At 40.7% G+C, this 20,226-nt stretch overlaps 1 protein-coding gene across 6 annotated transcripts in view; it reads right to left on the reverse strand.

The window, feature by feature from the left end:
* Positions 1-518: 518 nt before the first annotated feature.
* LOC131109867 (calcium-activated potassium channel subunit alpha-1a-like) overlaps positions 519-20,226 on the reverse strand; it is a 66,809-nt gene continuing 47,101 nt past the window's right edge. For 3 of the 6 annotated variants that reach the window (XM_058062308.1, XM_058062309.1, XM_058062312.1), the window contains 10 exons: positions 14,329-14,452; positions 12,416-12,640; positions 11,298-11,490; positions 9,759-9,872; positions 9,575-9,667; positions 7,200-7,330; positions 6,400-6,594; positions 5,320-5,438; positions 5,014-5,226; positions 519-2,091 (listed from right to left, as the gene is read on the reverse strand). In XM_058062308.1, coding sequence (XP_057918291.1) covers positions 2,070-2,091; positions 5,014-5,226; positions 5,320-5,438; positions 6,400-6,594; positions 7,200-7,330; positions 9,575-9,667; positions 9,759-9,872; positions 11,298-11,490; positions 12,416-12,640; positions 14,329-14,452 — 1,429 coding nt within the window. In that variant the 3' untranslated portion in view covers positions 519-2,069. Of the gene's footprint in view, positions 2,092-5,009; positions 5,227-5,319; positions 5,439-6,399; positions 6,595-7,199; positions 7,331-9,574; positions 9,668-9,758; positions 9,873-11,297; positions 11,491-12,415; positions 12,641-14,328; positions 14,453-20,226 lie in introns of those variants that run through there. The other 3 variants (XM_058062310.1, XM_058062311.1, XM_058062313.1) reach the window with 3 other exon arrangements.

The following is a 20,226-nucleotide window of genomic DNA, read 5'->3' on the forward strand; positions in this document are numbered from 1 at the left end:
AATTGAACTCGGGTCTCCTAGCTGTGAGGTCTGCGCGCTAACCACTCGTCTACCGTGCAGCCTAAAACAGGAATATGTTTAAATTGAATAAATAAATTAATAAGCAATGTTTATGAGATAGGGCGGCACGGCGGTATAGTGGTTAGCGGGCACAGCTAGGAGACCAGGGTTCGATTCCACCCTCGGCTATCTCTGTGTGGAGTTTGCATGGAGTGGAGTACTCCGGTTTCCTGCCACATTCCAAAAACATGCTAGGCTAATTGGCCACTCCAAATTGTCCATAGGTATGAATGTGAGTGTGAATGGTTGTTTGTCTAAATGTGCCCTGTGATTGGCTGGACACCAGTCCAGGGTGTAGAAGACAGCTGGGATAGGCTCCAGCACCCCCGCGACCCTCGTGAGGAAAAGCGGTAGAAAATGAATGAATGAATGAATATTTATGAGATGTTCAGGGACCCCTTGGAAATCTCAAGAGCCTGTTTGCCTAATGATAAGTTCCAAAGAAAAATAAGAGCACACACAATACATAGTTGTTTAATTTGTTGAAAATACAAAATAAACTATGTACAAGCCTGCTAGCATTAGTAGACGTAACTTAGCAGCACTTTGCAGCCACAAGTTAATTAATAATAAAATCAAAAACACGGCAAAGAGAGAACAATTTCACATTAAGGGCTAATTTTAAGACTTTTTAATGCTCCGTTTTTTTTTTTTTTTAAAGAGCTAATAAATACATTCTGTAGAAACTGGCAAAATGAAGCCTCTTTTCGCAGTAGTGGGCCGTCTTGGGTCCTCCGTTGGCTAAAGCACTGCCCTCTAGTGGTACCAGTGACACGTTAAAGTCATTAATTGGGCGATCCCAAGTACGCTTTAACCACAAGGGGCGGAACATAGAATGTATGATAGAGCTGTTTTCACGTGGCGTCAAATAAATAAATAAATATAAATATGTGTATACGTGTATGAGGCAGTGCTTCAAGCCAAAGAAGGACTTTAAGAGGCCCACTTCATGCGATACGTGGCTTCAACATTCAACGTTACGTTATTAACGGTGAGAACTAGCTCTGTGTTTGGTTTTTGTTTTTTTATTAGCAAAACAGCTCTATCATATTTGGAAGAAAGTGAGTGAGTTTCCCCGACATGGAAAAAATGTATTACTTTATGAAATAAGGTAAGACAAAGGGATGGACAATAAGGCTGGAGCCGTGTGTCAATCATGACGCGGATGGACAAACGGGTCCGAATCACAAATGTTGTGAACGGCTTAAACCAGGGGTGGGCAAACTATGGCCCGGGGGCCACATGCGGCCCACCAAACGTTTGAATCCGGCCCGCCAATTGCTTTTTAGTATTTCAACTTTTAGCATACCAGCTGGCAACATGACTTTCAAGTCGGATGTCTTATTCAGTAAAAAAAAAAAAAAAAAAAAAAACGTAGTTTGATGTATCTGATGTTTAAAGTGCTCCAGAAAAAAGGAGAAATGAAAACATATAGCTGATATTATATAAAATTAGACAAATAATTCAAGGCGTAAAATTATAAGCGTAAAAATTCTTAAAATTCTTAAAATTCTTAAAATTCTTAAAATTCTTAAAATTCTTAAAATTCTTAAAATTCTTAAAATTCTTAAAATTCTTAAAATTCTTAAAATTCTTAAAATTCTTAAAATTCTTAAAATTATAAGCGTAAAATCATGTGTGTTAAATATATGTTCTGGCCCCCCGCACAATTTTGTTAACTCAATGCAGCCCATGAGTCAAAAAGTTTGCCCACCCCTGGCTTAAACTGTACAGACGAGATGTGCAAACCTCAACCGTAGCGAATGTTTGTCGATGTCGATGTTGTTGCTCTGCAAAAAAAAGTCAGCTGAGAAGGCAAAACTTGTATTTGGTGCTCAGCTCCAAGTCGGTCACAACGTTTTGATTGTCTACGTATTTTTTTTTTTTAGCGTCAGTCAAGGATTCCACCGACGTTGAGCGTTCGTCGTCCACTGGAGTCGCCGGCGGGCTTTGCTGGCAGCGAGCGTATTCACAGGCTTGATGCGCTTCGCGGTCCTCAGGTGGGCGACTCATCTGTAAACCGTGTCTTTTCTACAGGAGACACAAAAGCTCCGTCAGTACCGAAAGATCCGTGCTACCGCCCACATGTACATCGGTATGTAAACAGGTTTCAAACTCGATTTTATGTCATAATAAGTGAGACCAGTCATGTTGTTTGGTGTAGAGCAGGGGTCTCAAAGACGCGGCCCGCGGGCCAAATGTGGCCCGCAGGACACTAGTTTGAGACCCCCGCCTTGATATGAAAGTTGACAGGAAGACAATGTGTTACCCACATTAAAGGGAGGGTCAAAGGGTGGTGGGGGGGGGGCTTACTTCTACTTACTTACTACACAGGAATGCAGTAAAGAGGGAAAGGGTTACTTAGGGCAGTGGTCTCAAACAAGTGGCCCGCGGGCCAAATGTGGCCCGCAGGACACTACTTTGAGGCCCCCGCCTTGATATGAAAGTTTAATGTTAGTTTGATATGGATGCTGTATGGTATCATGTACCCAGAAAAATTATATTACGTTTGATTCATGTTCATGTTAAAGGTTAAATAACTGTTAATAGTTATCCTCCCTATCCGTGTGGAAGTGGTAAGTTTTTGGCTATTTAAGTTTCAAGGAAATAACTTGAAGGCTACCGTTTAGGTCGCTAGCGCTCTCTAGTTTGCGAGTTAGCATGTGTCTTAAGACCCTGCAGACCCTGTTGTTTCTTAGGTTTTTATTATTTGCCGTTTTATTATGATTATATTTATTTATTTATTACTGATTGATTGATTTTATTTATTCTTGATTTATTTTTCATCTTATTTTGTGTAGAAAAATAAAAATTAAGATATTTGAGAACAATGGAATGTTTTATCAGAGCTTTTATTGTAGAAAATTGGAACCAATTAAAAAAAAAAATTGTTTTTAATAAATGCGTTTTTTTTTTTTTTTTTTTTTTAGGAAACCTGATGCGACCCAGTCTCACCCAGACCCGAGCTCCAGTGGCCCCCAAGTAAATTGAATTTGAGACCCCTGGTCTAGAGCAGCGCCACTGAGGAAAAGACAGGAGATGAGGATGCCGAGGTTCTCATTGGGAGTGACCAAGATGGATAGGATCATGAAGGAGTACATCAGAGGGACATTCAATGCAAGTTGGAGCCGCTGGGCCTCAAGACCTCCCTGTGCAACTGGCTGACTTCCTCACGAATAGAACCCAGTATGTCAGAGTGGGCAACAACACATCCAGCATCATCTCCCTGAACACCGGCTCACCCCAGGTATGTGTTCTGAGACCCCTGTTGTTTACCCTGATGACCCATGACTGTCGCCCCAGATACAGCAGCAACCACATCCTGAAGTACGCGGACGACACAACAGTTGTGGGCCTCATTCGGGACAACAACGAACTGGCTTACAGGGAGGAAGTGAAAGACCTGGTGGATTGGTGCAAGGCCAACAACCTGGTCCTGAACAAAAAGAGATCATCGTCGACTTCAGGAGATCCAGACCCAGCCACACTCCGCCCTGCATCAACTACACAGCCGTAGAAGTTGTGAGCGCAACCAAGTACTTGGGGGGGGGGGGGGGGTGCAACATCACAGACAACCTCGGCTGGTCACTCTCCTCTCCCCCCCCCCATCCTGACCACCTTCTACAGAGGGACCATCGAGAGCCTGCTGACCAAAACACACTACCCCACACCCCCCCACCACAACACACACACCCCCACACACACCCCCCCACACCCCCCCACTCCAACCACACACAACACACACACCCCCCACACGCCCCCCATCCCACACGCCCCAGACCCCCCACATACACCCCACCCCTCCACCCCCCCACCCCTCCCCTCCACCCCCCCCACATACACCCCCCCACCCCTCCACTCCCCCCCCACACACCCCTCCCCTCCACCCCCCCACATACACCCCCCACCCCTCCACTCCCCCCCACACCCCCCCCACACCCCTCCCCTCCACCCCCCCACATACACTCCACTCCCCCCCACACACCCCTCCCCTCCACCCCCCCACATACACTCCACCCCCCCCCACCCCTCCACTCCCCCCCACACCCCCCACCCCTCCCCTCCACCCCCCACATACACCCCCCCACCCCTCCACTCCCCCCCACCCCCCCCACATACACCCCCCCACCCCTCCACTCCCCCCCACCCCCCCCCACATACACCCCCCCACTCCCCCCCCACACCCCTCCCCTCCACCCCCCCACATACACTCCACCCCCCCCACACACACCCCACCCCTCCCCTCCACCCCCCCACATACACCCCCCCCACACACACCACCCCTCCACCCCACACCCCCACCCCTCCACCCCACCTCCACCCCCCCACCACACCCCTCCCCTCCACCCCCCCACATACACTCCACCCCCCCCACACACCCCACCCCTCCCCTCCACCCCCCCACATACACCCCCCACCCCTCCACTCCCCCCCCACATACACCCCCCACCCCTCCACTCCCCCCCACACCCCCCCCACATACACCCCCCACCCCCCCCACATACACCCCCCCACCCCCCCTCCACTCCCCCCCACACACACCCCCCCACCCCCCCCACACACACCCCCCCACACACACCCCCCCACTCCTCCACTCCCCCCCACATACAACCCACCCCCCCACATACACCCCCCCGACCCCCCACACACAGGTGTGGAGGTGCTTTAAACCCTCCATTACTCACCACCAACTGGGCCTGCCTCGTTCCTGTAATAGCTGATAAGGTTTTTCCATCAAGTGTGATACTACAAATGTATGATGAAGTTGGTTGTATTAAACTTCCTTGTATTAAACTGCCACCACAGGAAACTTGTGCATGACTAGTTTTACATTCAACTGCATTAATACTGCAACACAGCCAACATGATACATACTACTTGGGTATCCGTTATCAATATTGGATTGGGACACCCCAATAAGATACCGACAGATGATGTTTGGTGCGTACTCACTTTAGCTTGTCCCGGGAGTCCCTGCTCTTCGCGCGGTTGTTGCGGTTGATGGCGGTGATGGAATGGACCGACGAGCTCTTTTTACTGGAGGAATGCGACGAGTGCAAGAGGCTGGTCCGCGTCTGGCCGGCGTTGTGGTCAAACTGCATGAGGCAGAAGATGAGGTCGGAGGGCACCAGCTCAAAGGCGTACGGCGGGTTGGTTATGACGTATCTAGAGGGAAACAGCCAACATGGACATGCTTATGTAGATGTACTTTATCTGTACTTTGTCCCAGATTCAATGCCCGGAAGACAGAAAACTCACCGTTTGGTACATTGACTTTGTGTGTTTACATGTGCGTCACGTAGCCGGTAGATGCCGAAGCACAGCATGTTGTAGGTTTTCAGGGCTTTACAAAAGAGGTCGCCGTAGCAGCCGCCGTCCTATAAAAACAACATCATCATGGCATATATTTCACTACTCAAATCTTTAACCCAAAACTCTAATCCAGATCCTGACCCTAAACCTAACTATACTGACTCAATCCCTAATGCCCAACATCGGACCCACACAACGGAACCGTCAACAACGAAAACCATCATCAGTGCCGTATACTCACTACCCAAATCTTTAACCCGAACAGTGACCCTGATCCTGATCCTAACCCTAACTGTACTGACCGATCCCTAATGCCCAACTTTGGACCCAAACTACAGAACCACCATTCTAGAAAACCGATATTAGTGCCGTATACTCAGTACCCAAATCTTAAACCAGAACAGTGACCAAAACCCTAACCCTGATCCTGATCGATCCCGAATGCCCAACATCGGACCCTAACTACAGAACCGCCATTCTAGAAAACCGATATTAGTGCCGTATACTCACTATCCAAATCTTTAACCCGAACAGTGACCAAAACCCTAACCCTGATCCTGACTATATTGACCCATCCCTAATGCCCAACATCAGACCCAAACTACGGAACCGCCATTCTAGAAAACCATTATTAGTGCCGTATACTCACTACTCAAATCTTTAACCCGAACAGTGACCAAAAACCTAACCCTGATCCTGATCCTAATTCTAACCTTATTGAAGGATAGATCCTTTACCCTACCCCTAACGCCCAACCCTGATCTTACCTACACGACCGTTATACTCTACAAAAACAAACTACAGCAACCCTAACCCTTGTCCCAAACCAAAAGCCTTACCCTAGCCCCAACCTCAGCCATAGACCTAAACTCAACCCAGTCCTAAACTCAACCTCTTTCCACCTTCGGAACATTAAGCTTAAAAAAAAAGCTAAAAAAACCCTAAACCCAAATCAAAATCCTAAACCTAACCCCCACCTATAAATTTCACTCCCAAAACAAAGCTCAGTTTGACAAGACATCTTACCCCGAGGTCCGCAAAGGGCCCGTCGTACAAGGCCAGCTGCGCCACGCGACACCTGTCCCTGTTGGCGAGCGTCTGCGGCGTGCTGTAGCCGCCCCGCAGCGCGTTCTCCTCCGCCAGAAGTCCCTCCAGCTCGGGCGTCGCGCCGCCCGTCACCAGCGTGCGGATCAAGGTGAGGATGTTGTCGTTGAAGTACGTCTGCAGGGATTGAAACAAGTTTACATCTAGTAACAAATGTTTTGCCCTTTTCCTTGCCTTGCCTTGCCCTCCCTCTATCCATCCTTGCCCATATGTGCTTTAACAACGGCGTGACATCTCCCTCGGTTGCCAACGGCGCTATTGACCGGGATGATGGATGAGGCCTGTCCATTAGGTAGCATTACCTCTGACTGCATGGCAGTGCACTTGAAGGCAGCTTTGTTCTAACCTCACTTCAAGTGAAAGGCGAACAAATGAAGCCATCAGTCTCATCACGTCTTCCCGTCTCGGCATTTTTTTTTTCCTTAAAAAGGATCAGAGTCTTTTTTTGTGGAAAAGGTCTGTTACTCTTCACTTTGGAATCAGAGTTGTACCTTTTTTAATCAGAACCAAATAAATGTAGTCGTAAAACCTGGACCTCCACCAAGGCTAAACTGTAATGGAGTCCTTGGTTCCGGCTCGGCGGCTAATATGATATGTAATAGCGTAAAAGTTCACTCTACTGTAGTAAACACTAGGAAACGCGTTACAAATTACTGGTAAATAAATGACATCATAAAAGGCGATTAATTGATCGTTTGTGGGTTAATTACTCAATTACTTACGGCGCTCATTAAGGAATCCAACACGCTCACGGCGAAGGCGGTCCCGCAGGCAAAAGGCTGAGTTAGATATAACTCCGTGTCCGGATCGTCGTCGTCGTCTTGGTCCAGGAATTGGACATTGGAGTCGTTAACTACGAGCGAAGAAAACGGACATTTTGTTTTTAATGTGAGGAAATGTGGCAAGCTTTGACTTCATCGTAAATATCTGTCATGAAAATTCATATGCATTTGTTAAAGCTGGCCTATTGGCCTGCAGCACTAAAAATATACAAAATATAATTTATAAAAATAACTAAAAAAAAAGAGAAAATATTGAAAAATCTGCAGGAATAATGTTGTAATATTACGAGGAAAAATAAAGTAATTTTAGTAGCATAAAGCTGAAATAAAGAGAAAAAAAAGTTGAAATAAACAACAAATAAAGTTGTAATTTTTGGACAACTATGTTGGAAAAAATATTCTAGTGTTATAAAAATAAAGGCTGGAATTGTACAAAAAAATACATGAAAAAAGTTGCAACTTTATGAGAATAAACTTTATCCATTATGGGAGATGCATTTTTGTAGCATAAAGCTGAAATATTAAAGAAAACATGTTATATTTTCAAAGTACAACAAAAGTAAAATAGTTATTTTAAATGTTTAATAATAAAGTCCAAATATTGTGGAAGTAATAATAATAAGAAAGTTGAAATAGCAGAAATGAAAGCAGCAGAAATAATAAAAAAGAACAAAGTCAAAATATTTAGAAAAAAAAGTTTTATTCGCAGAAAAAAAAGCAAAATTTCATATTAAATATGTTATATTTTTAAAAGTCGTAATATTATTAGAAACACACAAAACACAATAAAGGTGTCGTTTATGGAAAATTAGGTTGAAGGAAAATTATAATATGGTCCAATGTCCTAATCCTAACCCCGGCCCTGAACCTGACCCGAAACCAGACCTAACCAGGGTTACCCTAACCAAAATACCAACCCCTATCCAACCCCCCAGTCCCACCCAACGCCCCAACATTCAGTAGTTCAATAGTGTCAAACCAGTCATGCACACTCCATGCTCCACTCTTCACTTCAAAGTTCTTCTCTCAGTTCAGTAAACACAACAGACACTAGTGCTGTTGTGTTTGTGTTGTCTTGTAAAGACAAAAGAAAACCTCCAATTACTGGAGTGTGAAAGCATCTTGCTGGTTGGAGAACCTTCTCTGAAGGCTTCCTTCAGCACATAAAAAAAACATTTTGCAGTAGCTGGAGGAAAGGAACGAAAGAAAAATTGCTGATTTTCAAACGTTGCATTTTTATGACAAAGGAAATACTACTGGAAATGTTAAAAATTAAAAAGTTTTTACATTTTGTACACAAGTCAGGGAACTTGTGGGATTGTGGGAACTTCTATTGACGTTATATAAAAAATAGCTAATACACGAAAGCTAACAATTAGCAAGATAGCGCCATGTACCAAAACTGGCTTTAAAAAGCATATATGCAAATATACACATTGTAATGACTCAAGTACCAACATGCTAACAGTTACCATGTTAGCACCAAGCAAGTTACCACTCGTATCGAAGGCGCCAATGCTAATATTTTCGCTAAAAATATCCGATTTCAAAAGATGTTTCATGGTTAAAATGTTAAATACGACAATGCGAGAATGTCAAGGAAGTTCTATAGTTTTCTCACGTCACACCATGGGAGTACGAGTGCTAACAATGCTAACAGCTAGCATTAGTGAATCAATATTGAAATAGCTATACTTCCGATACCAGCACCTTATACGCAATATCAATATTTTTGATACTTCGGAGGTAATGTTTGTCTGAAACGAAAGTAAATTGTAAATATGTTTTGTTTTTAAGGATAGACCAAGAAAACATTGGATTTTTTTTTATATATTTTTTGTAAAAAAAAAAAAATTTTGATATATTTTTTGTAAAAAAAAATTTTTTTTGATATATTTTTTGTAAAAATAATTTTTTTTTGGTAAATTTTTTTTGTATTATTTTGTATATATAATTGTAAAAAGTTTTTATTCTTACAGTGGTTAACTCATTCGGACGTCTTTTCAAAAAGTAACGTTGACCGCCATGGACGTGGGAGCTACAGACCAAAGTCTTTGTGCGAATTTCAGACTCGTAGGTAATATATTTCTGTCCCAGCAGGGGGCGGCAGTTCTATTTTCCTCCCATCAGCAGCAACAGGTTGTATATGAGGAAAACAGACGTTGCTAAATTGTGCGCCGATAGAGGAAAGGAGCGAGAACCAAAGTGTTGCCATGCGAATAAAGCCAGATAAAGAAAGTCAAAGAAAGCAGATGTGGAGTAAAACTTGCACAATGCTGCTTTTTTTCTTTTTTTTTTTTTTTGTCTTTTCTTACCAAGCTCCGTAATCATTTGTATGCTGGTCCCGCTGCTTTTATCCTGACTGAGTGAAATCACAGGCACTTTTTTGCCTGCTTTTGCTAACGCTGCTGGACAGGCATTAAGGGAGAAACACCGGTTACTCCCCCCACACACAAGTATCTGAGTTAATCAAAGAATAACGACGCACGTGAAGCCTACCTAGTTCTGTTATGATGGGAATATTTGCCCCTGTGGTCACTGAGGTCTGCCTCACCAGGCCGTGGACCGGACTGTTCTCTGGAGACGATCTGTCCATACCTGGCGGTGTGAAGCCTGAAATAAGAGTGCCACAAAACCAGTCATAAACGCTGATGTCAGCCTATTTATATAATATATATTTATATGTGCGCACGGGGGGAAAAAAAAAAAAAAGTGTGAAAGAAGTGAAGATTGAATGGGAATTGACTTTGACGTCCCGCACATGATGCAGTATGCCGTACCTTATGTATTATACATATTTTGGCCATTTTTGGACATCCATCACTCACTGCTGACGAACACAAACATGACCAATAAATAGCAAATAAATAAATAATAAATATTATATATATTTATTATTATATATATATATATAATAATAAATAAATTTATTTAAATAACATTTTTTTCACAGGAAAAATGTTGCTTCTTTGGGAATCATCTCTCCTTTTGACATTTATTCATGATTTAGCATCATATATTCATATTAATAATAAATATTATATATACTTATTATTTATTTATTATTTTTATTTATTATTATTTTTTAATATTTATTATTTATTTATTTATTATATATAAATAGCAAATAAATATTACATATATAGCAAATATATATATATATATAAAATATTTATTTGCTACATATATATATTATTTATTTGCAAATAGCAAATGAATATTTAATAAATAAATATATATATTTATTTGCTATAGATAGATAGATAGATAGATAGATAGATAGACTCCCTTTATTATTTGCTATTTGCAAATAAATAATATATATATATATATCAAATAAATATTTTATATATATATATTTGCTATTTATATATATATAAACATATATATATATAATATTTATTTGATATTTATATATACATATATAATATTTATTTGATATATATACGATATTAATATTATATATTTAATATTATATATTTAATAGTTATATATAATATAAATTTGCTATTTATATATATATATTTATGTATATATAATTATAAATATATATATTTATAAATATACAATATAATAAATATATATTAAAATTATATATATATATATATAACATTTTAGGAGGAATTTTAGGAGGTCAAAAGGCTTTTCTGATATTATTCCACTGAATGGACAAACACATTTTCAAGTATTTGATGCTAATTGCGTAATTTGAATATTTAACCTTATGATTGGCCGGTTGGGGACTGGACTCTAAATACCCAAGAATCTAGTTTCTGCGACCCTCATGAGGATAAGTGGTAGAAAATGAATAAATGAATGAATATACTGTAGCTACTGCCATCTTGTGGATTTCTTTAAAAATACATTAGGGGGTTCCCTACAGCCTCAAATGTTAATGTTTTTTTGACTGCAGCTCTGTTAATTGGGACATTTGCGGCTCTTAATACAGTCTGATTGACATCATGTAGCCCATCAAAGGTCATAAGAGATTCAAAGTGATTCTTGGCGACATCCACGCGACATCCTACGCCGGCTTACCCTGGGAGTTGGCCTGCAAGACGCCGATGCTGTCGTCAAACAACATGGACTTGATGTTGAGCGACGCCAAGATGCACTCTTTGTCCTGCAGTGACGCATCGTCAATATTGTTCTGATTGGCTGACAGGATGACGCACATGTCGCACAGGTTGATGTTGACAGCCCTCAGATCTGCTCGGCTCAGCGGCGTGCCCTTTGAGGATGGGGGGGGGGGGGGGGGGGGCGGGGCATACGTTAGCTCATGTATTTACAGGAAAAATGTTGCTTCTTTGGGAATGACATTTATTCATGATTTAGCATCATATTTTCATATTGAAAAAGTATGAATAAGTGTATTATCTAATAATATATCTTATCTTTACAAAAAGCACAGGGCCAATAAAAATAAAATGGCCCCGGACCACAGTTTGGACACCCCTTCCTTACACGCTATACCAGGGGTGGGCAAACTTTTTCACTCGCGGGGGGGGGCAGACTATATATTTTACACGTAACAGTCCACCTGGTATTATTGTATCTGTAAGATTGTCATGCAATCTGTTATTATTATTTATTATTTTACATTTATATTTAAATATTTTAAAAATAATAAAATATTATGGGGGGGGGGGCAGACTATATATTTTACACGTAACAGTCCACCTGGTATTATTGTATCTGTAAAATTGTCATGCAATCTGCTATTATTGTTTATTATTTTATATTTATATTTAAATATTTTAAAAATAATAAAATATTATGATAATTACAATAAAATTAAAATAATAATAATTATATTATTATTATGTAAAATATGCAAATACAACAATATTATATATAATTAATATAATAATTAGCATTAATATAATAATTATAATAATCATAATAGTTCTAATAATAATTATAATAATCTAATAATAATAATAATTATTATTATTATTATGTGCTTGTCACCATGTCAAAAAACGAAATTGATACAACCATCAAAAGGTTGGCTCAGGCCATGATGCCAGGTTGTATGTTGAGTTTAAATGAAATACTTTGGAAAGATTGGACGGGCCGTATTCAAACACTTGGCGGGCCGGATGTGGCCCCCGGGCCGTAGTTTGCCCACCCCTGCGCTATACCATAGCACTCACGGGCAAGATGGAGACTTTGGGGAAGTTGTGTAGCGTCTCCCACTCGCGCTTGATGTACTCCAGCGAGCCCACGAAGACGATGTGTTTGAGCTCATGGTAGTGGAAGTTGCTGGCCCTCAGCGGCATCACAAAGTTCCGCAGGCCGATCAGCGCCGATTTCACGTCGCCGAAGATGCACACCACCACGTGGCCGCTCAACACCGTCATGGCCGCCTCGCTCCGAGTCTGGACAGAAAGAGGGAGAAATCTTTGACTACTAATAGTTTTTTTTTTTCAGTAGATTCTTAGAAACAGCTGCGCTCTCTTGTTATATAGAGGATCTTTGATGAACATTATTGCAGTTGTTTCTCAAAAACAGCAGAGCGCTCCTATCATAACAACAATATTTTCTTGGTCTATCCTTAAAAACAGTCATATATATATAGGATCTCCAACTAGTGTTTTTGCCGTAAAACAGTAAAGCACCTTTGGCACCAAATTTTCCCCTTAAAAACAGCAAAAAAAAAACAAAAAACAGCAGAGCACTCTGGTCACATATAGAATCCTCGACAAGTGGTTTTCTGATAAAAAAAAAAACAGCGGCATAAACCGGATCCTTGACCAAGTTTCTTTCAGTCGATCCTTAAAAACAGCATAGCACTCCTGTCATTTCAAAGGCCTCTGATGAACATATTTGTAGTAGATCATTAAAAATAGCAGAGCATCTCTGTCACGTACAGTCCCTGCGGCTTGTGTTTTTGTAGTATTGAATTACAAAAAACAGTATAGCACCTCATCATAAAGAGGATTTTTGACCAATGTTTTTTCAGTAGATCCTTAAAAACAGCACTATTGTCATATGATATTTTTTTTTCAGTAGGTCCTTAAAAACAGCAGAGCACCTCATCACAAAGAGGGCTTTTGACCAATGCTTTTTCAGTAGTAGGTTGGTCCTTAAAAACAGTCTCTGCAGCTTGTGTTTTTGTAGTAGGGAATTACAAAAAACAGCATAGCACCTCATCACAAAGAGGATTTTTTACCAATGCTTTTTCAGTAGATCCTTAAAAACAGCACTATTGTCATATGATGTATTTTTTTTTCAGTATTTAGGTCCTTAAAAACAGCAGAGCATCCCTTTCAAGTACAGTCTCGGCGGCTTGTGTTTTTGTAGTAGGGAATTACAAAAAACAGCAGTGCACCTCATCATAAAGAGGATTTTTGACCAATGCTTTTTCAGTAGATCCTTAAAAACAGCACTATTCTCATATGATGTAATTTTTTTCAGGCGGTAGGTCCTTAAAAACAGCAGAGCACCTCATCACAAAGAGGATTTTTGACCAATGTTTTTTCCAGTAGATCCTTAAAAACAGCACTAATGTCATATGATGTAATTTTTTCAGGAGGTAGGTCCTTAAAAACAGCAGAGCATCCCTTTCATGTACAGTCTCTGCGACTTGTTTTTTGCAGTAGTTAATTACAAAAAACAGCAGAGCACCTCATCACAAAGAGGATTTTTGACTAATGCTTTTTTCAGTAGATCCTTAAAAACAGCACTATTGTCATATGATGTAATTTTTTTCAGTAGGTCCTTAAAAACAGCAGAGAATTGCTGTCATGTTGCGGATCTTCGAGTCCTATTTTTTGACATAAATCCTCATCAATAGCAAAGCGCTGATACCATACAGAGGATCTCTGATGACCATTTGTTTCAGGAGCGAGAACTCCTGCCACATAGAGGATCTTTGACAAGCTTTTTTTGTGGCACGTCTAGTGTAAAGAAGTCGTCCGTATGAGTAGAAGACGGGCGTCCGTGTAGCAAACGACACGTCAAACAGCTCATTAGAGAGTGCTGAGGCGCCTTGTCACCCTCTCGTGGCGCTTCGGGACGCGGCGTGTCTGGAACAAATGAGGCGAGCGTTACGACCTCCACCCACCAGGATGACCTTCTCGATGTCTTTGGAGGGGCACCAGTGGAACATCCCCGTGGAGTCGTACTTCTTCACGTTGTCGTCCATGCTTTCAATCTGCTCGCTGCCGGGGATGAGGAGAGGGTCGTGTCTGAACAAATGTAAAAAAAAAACATCAGGACGGGCGTAGAAATGAAAAGCGAAATGTGACATTTGAACGGTGACAGCACGGAGATGCAATTACGGCGCACCCGTGAGCGGCGTGCAGCTTTTGTCGTGGCGTTGTCTGCTGTAAAAGCTTTAACAGGCCAGACTCTAAATATTTTAGCGATTCACCCAATCGTGTTTGTGTCTCAAACTGACTGGGCATTAATGTTTAAACGCCAATGTCACCGCCCTGACCCTCAAAAGTGGACCCAGTGTTGTAAAATACAGTAAAATCATGTAAAAACCCTAAGGTCATATCATTTGGGATTTGACCAAAACGCACTACAGTCGTCTTTTTTTTGCTATATTGCAGTTCGGATATCACTCACTCACTACATCGGAACGCATCAATTTATTTTGCATGTTTGTCACACTTAAAATGCAGTTTTTTTAAATGAAACTTTGTATTATTAAGTGAGAAAAATATTGCAAATCTACGTGGCTCAGTGATGACCCCTAAATCTAATAAGTGGCTGGGTCACCCTTAGCGGCAACAACTGCAATCAAGCGCCTGCGATAACTTGCGTAGAGTACCCTACAGCGCTGTGGAGGAATTTCAGCCCGCTCATCTTTGCAGAATTGTTGCAATTCAGTCACACTGGAGGTTTTCCAGCATGAAGTATCGGAGTATCTCTATAGAATTTGGGTCAGGACTTTGACGAGACCGCTACAGAGTCTTTATTTTGGTTTTCGTCAGCCAATCAGAGGTGGACTTGTTGGTGCGTTTTGGATCATTGTCCCAAATTGGTTTCAGTTTGAGGTCACAAATTGCTGGACAGTCGCCTTCAGGAGTTTTTGGTATCTATTTTTTTGGTATATTTTTTTAGGGTTGCAGAGGTTTGCCGGAGCCTATCCCAGCTGACTTCACGCAGGAGGCGGGGTACACCCTGGACTGGTCGCCAACAAATCACAGGGCACATATAGACAAACAACCATTCACACTCACATTCATACCTATGGACAATATGGAGTCACCTACACACAGGAAGAACATGCACAGAGTGTGCCCAAGTGTAGACTCGAACCCAGGTCTAACCCATGCTAACCACTTCTCCACTGTGTGGAATTCATGGTTTCATTTACTATTACAGGAAGTCTTCCATGTCCGGTAGCAGCAAAACAACTCCAGACCATCACACTACCACCACCACATTTTACTATTGGTATGATGTTCTTTTTCTGAAATGCGGTGTGACCTCCACAGTATTTCAATATAGTTCTACTTTTGTCTTGTGAGACTACAGACTACTTTCCCCAAAATACTCATTGTTAGCGCCCACGTGCTAGCTGTTTTTTCTCTTTAGAACGCAAAATTCCCCCAAAAAGTGCATACTGGTATCTTTAGGTAGGTGATTCAGGGCCGCCATGATGACAATGGAGATGTTCTTATATTTTAATATTTGAAGTTGCGTAAAAGAGGACAGCGGTTATCAGCTGAGGGAGCAACCCGGTACCATTTGCATATCAAACGATCTTCACATCAAACGGACGAGACGTCGTCTTGGTGAGAAGCCCAGACAGCAGCCTTCTGTCTCTGTCCAAAACCTTTTAGAAAGGTCCATATGGGCTCCTCTGGAAACCATGCTAACATTAAGTATCATGTTAAGTATGCATGAAAGTGTCGGCTGAAACTAGCATCCCTCAGGCTGCACCAAAGCCAAGGCAAACAAGGCCTCCCCCAAGGCAACAATCTGACATCCTCCTTGTTCCTCACCTATCTAAGTGTCCCACTTTTCATCAAAGCAATACATTTAATATTATTTATATACGTTATATGTTATTTTGGAATACTTTACATCGTATGGATGTTTCTCGAACAAAATGCAGCACAATAAAACTGATAAAACATTCCACTGTTCTCAAATATCTTAATTTTTATTTTTATGCACAAAATAAAAAGAAAAATAAATAAACAAATCAAGAATAAAGAAAATCAATCAATCAGTAATAAATAAATAAATATAATAATAATAATAAAACGTCAAATAATAAAAACTTAATAAACCACATATAGTTGGTGGGTAGACAAATTATTTTTTTTCAGATTAAAATGAACAAAGCATTATTAGAGCCCTGTAGACATGACAAAACACGACTATAGTCACATTTATACTCTTTTTATTTACAACATATTGCGCAACTGCAGGGTCTTGAGACACATGCTAACTCGCAAACTAGAGAGCTAGCGACCTAAACGGTAGCCTCCAAGTTATTTCCTTTAAACTTAAGTAGCCAAAAACTTACCACTTCCACACGGATAGGGAGGATAACTATTAACAGTTATTTAACCTTTAACATGAACATGAATCAAACGTAATAATTTTTTCTGGGTACATGATACCATACAGCATCCATATCAAACTTGCGCGGGGCCGCACTAATATTAAACTTTCATATCAAGTTTGGGAACTACTACTACAACTACTACTACTACTACTACTGACTAGCGTTTTTGCAGTAGGTATTTTAAAAAAGCAGAGTGCTCCTGTCATATATATATATAATCTTTGACTTGCCTTTTTTCAACATATTGCTAAAAACAGCACAGTATGTAATACAAATTCTGTCAAATACAAGATCAGATTCCTAAAACAGCAGGGTGCTCCTGTCATATAAAGGCTCTTTGAAAAACATGTTTGCACACGTACGCGTGCACACACACACACACACAAATATATAATTATTTTGTGTTATGTTGTAAATCTGTGAATAAATTGAGTTATTTTGTCATCAAAATCCTGTGTTGTTTTTGTTGTTTCGTAGAAACAAACAACTGTTCAGATGTTTGAGGTGTCGCTAAACCAAAAATATGTACGTCAGTCACCGTTCTGCTTGAATTAGCTTCTCTGTAGAGTAAGCTCATTTTCTGTTTTTTGGGTGAAAATTAGGTGTTTTTTCTCTAAAACCACCCTATGTTCTGTAAAAACCCAAAAAGGCGACAAACAAGATTATTTTCCTGATGAAAAAAAAGAGTCTAAAGTTTCTTGAAATAGTTTTAATATTTATGTAGTCCTAAAACTCGATATTCTGTGGGTCTAGAAAGTTCAGCATAAATGCCCAAAAATTGCTATTCTCTGAGAATGGCTGGCAGTCAATGACTTTGAGGCTTTTTGATTGATTTTTACAGCAGATTCCCAAAAACAGCAACGTGTGTCTATCATAAGAAGGGTCTTTTTATGAGTGTTTTTTTTCCAGAGATGCTTAAAAACAGCACATCATTCCTGTTATGCTAGATATCAGTACGTCCTTTGACTAGCCTTAACATAGCATTAGCATTGCTATTAAACTAATTTTCAGTTTTTTTGGTAACATTTTGTTGTTTTTTCTCTAAAACCACCCTATGTTCTGTAAATACCCAAAAAGACGACAAACAAGCTTTTTTTTCCTGATGAAAAAAAAGAGTCTAAAGTTTCTTGACATAGTTTTGATGTTTATGTAGTCCTAAAACTCTGATTGATTTTTTCAACAGATTCCTAAAAACAGCAGAGTGCGCCTATCATAAGAAGGCTCTTTTATGAGTGCTTTTTTCAGTCGGTCCTTTGACTAGCCTTAACATAGCATTAGCATTGCTATTAAACTAATTTTCAGTTTTTTGGTAAAAATTAGTTTTTTTTTTCTCTAGAACCACCCTATGTTCTGTAAAAACCCAAAAAAGCGACAAAAGATTTTTGCTTAAAAACAGCACAGCATTCCTGTTATGCTAAGATATCAGTAGGTCCTTTGACTAGCCTTAACATAGCATTAGCATTGCTATTAAACTAATTTTCAGTTTTTTGGTGAAAATTAGGTGTTTTTTCTCTAAAACCACCCTATGTTCTGTAAAAACCCAAAAAGGCGACAAACAAGATTTTTGCTTAAAAACAGCACAGCATTCCTGTTATGCTAAGATATCAGTAGGTCCTTTGACTAGCCTTAACATAGCATTAGCATTGCTATTAAACTAATTTTCAGTTTTTTTGGTGAAAATTAGGTGTTTTTTCTCTAAAACCACCCTATGTTCTGTAAAAACACAAAAAGTCGACAAACAAGATTTTTGCTTAAAAACAGCACAGCATTCCTGTTATGCTAAGATATCAGTAGGTCCTTTGACTAGCCTTAACATAGCATTAGCATTGCTATTAAACAAATTTTCAGTTTTTTTGGTGAAAATTAGGTGTTTTTTCTCTAAAACCACCATATGTTCTGTAAAAACCCAAAAAGGCGACAAACAAGATTTTTGCTTAAAAACAGCACAGCATTCCTGTTATGCTAAGATATCAGTAGGTCCTTTGACTAGCCTTAACATAGCATTAGCATTGCTATTAAACTAATTTTCAGTTTTTTTTGGTGAAAATTAGGTGTTTTTTCTCTAAAACCACCATATGTTCTGTAAAAACCCAAAAAGTCGACAAACAAGATTTTTGCTTAAAAACAGCACAGCATTCCTGTTATGCTAAGATATCAGTAGGTCCTTTGACTAGCCTTAACATAGCATCGCTATTAGTAAGTTACGACTTTGTGACCATCACCATCATAGGCATAATGAAGGTAAACACATTTAGTCGTTTCAGACTTGCGATACATATTTCATCAGAAGTCCAACGTTTGAGCACTGGGCTCGCTGTCACATCCCTCGTCCCGCGTCCTCATGACAGCCGAGGTGGCACTCTGCCAGCATGGCGATCGCTCACTGTTAGCCATGACGGCCTGTCACTACTCCGCACCGCAGGCGGACGTGACGTGCACGTGACGGGCGCAGCGCCGTCTGGCCAAACGCTGCGTGACACGGTACAATTAAGGAGAGTCCCGTCACCCTTTCGGGGGCTTGATTTTGACTTTGGAACTTGCAGACAGCAGGACCATCAACATCTTTATCATGAGTGCGGTAAATGAGGGATGAAATTGCAGCGACGTATAAAGCCGGCACGTTCCCGCTCCTGCACGGAATTCTATCCTATCCAACCTCCGCCGTCATGCAAACTGTCAAAGTCTGGCTCTTCAAACGGCAAAGCCGATCTGCCGATCATTACTTATTTACAAAGGCCTGCAGGCCGCACATACTCTGTAGATACACGTTTGATTGAATGAGTACACACTCGGCTTCGCTTGTTGTTGCGGTGAAGTCACCCTAAGGCTACATCAGACAATCCCTCTCCAAGGCAGCGCAGCTCCTACATCATATTAGCATTAGTACACGGTGTGTTCTAGTGTCGCTAGCATTTTACTTGGTGGCTTCGGGGGCCACGGATTATAGATGATGGAACGCTTTGGAAAAAGTCAAATGGAATCACCGAGTAGAATGCTTGTATACTTTCCTACATTGTTATTAGTTATACCAGGTGGCCAAATTGCGACCCAGGGGCCATTTGCAGCTCATAGCTGTTCTTTTATTGGCCCCATGGCACATTCTGAAAATCGAAATCCAATACGAGAAAAAAAAAGTCGTACTCTAAAAGGGAGGATACCACTCCATTGTATCCTAATGATCGGAATTTGACACCACTGGAGAACTAAAGCGTTCCTGTCTGGACCCGCCTCCTCCTTTAGAGAGTAAATAAGATTAGATTTCATGCTAGAGCTAGTCTTTGAATATGAGAGGCGAAACAACTTCTATGACAACATGAAGAGTTCAGTGGCGATCGCTTCAATGGGAATACAACGGCCTGGATGAATGACAATATCCGCAGGGATACAATGAGAAAAAAGTCAAAATTTTACAAGAATAAACTTGTAAATAAT

This window comes from Doryrhamphus excisus, chromosome 22 (assembly GCF_030265055.1).
Source record: "Doryrhamphus excisus isolate RoL2022-K1 chromosome 22, RoL_Dexc_1.0, whole genome shotgun sequence".
Taxonomy (NCBI): domain Eukaryota; kingdom Metazoa; phylum Chordata; class Actinopteri; order Syngnathiformes; family Syngnathidae; genus Doryrhamphus; species Doryrhamphus excisus.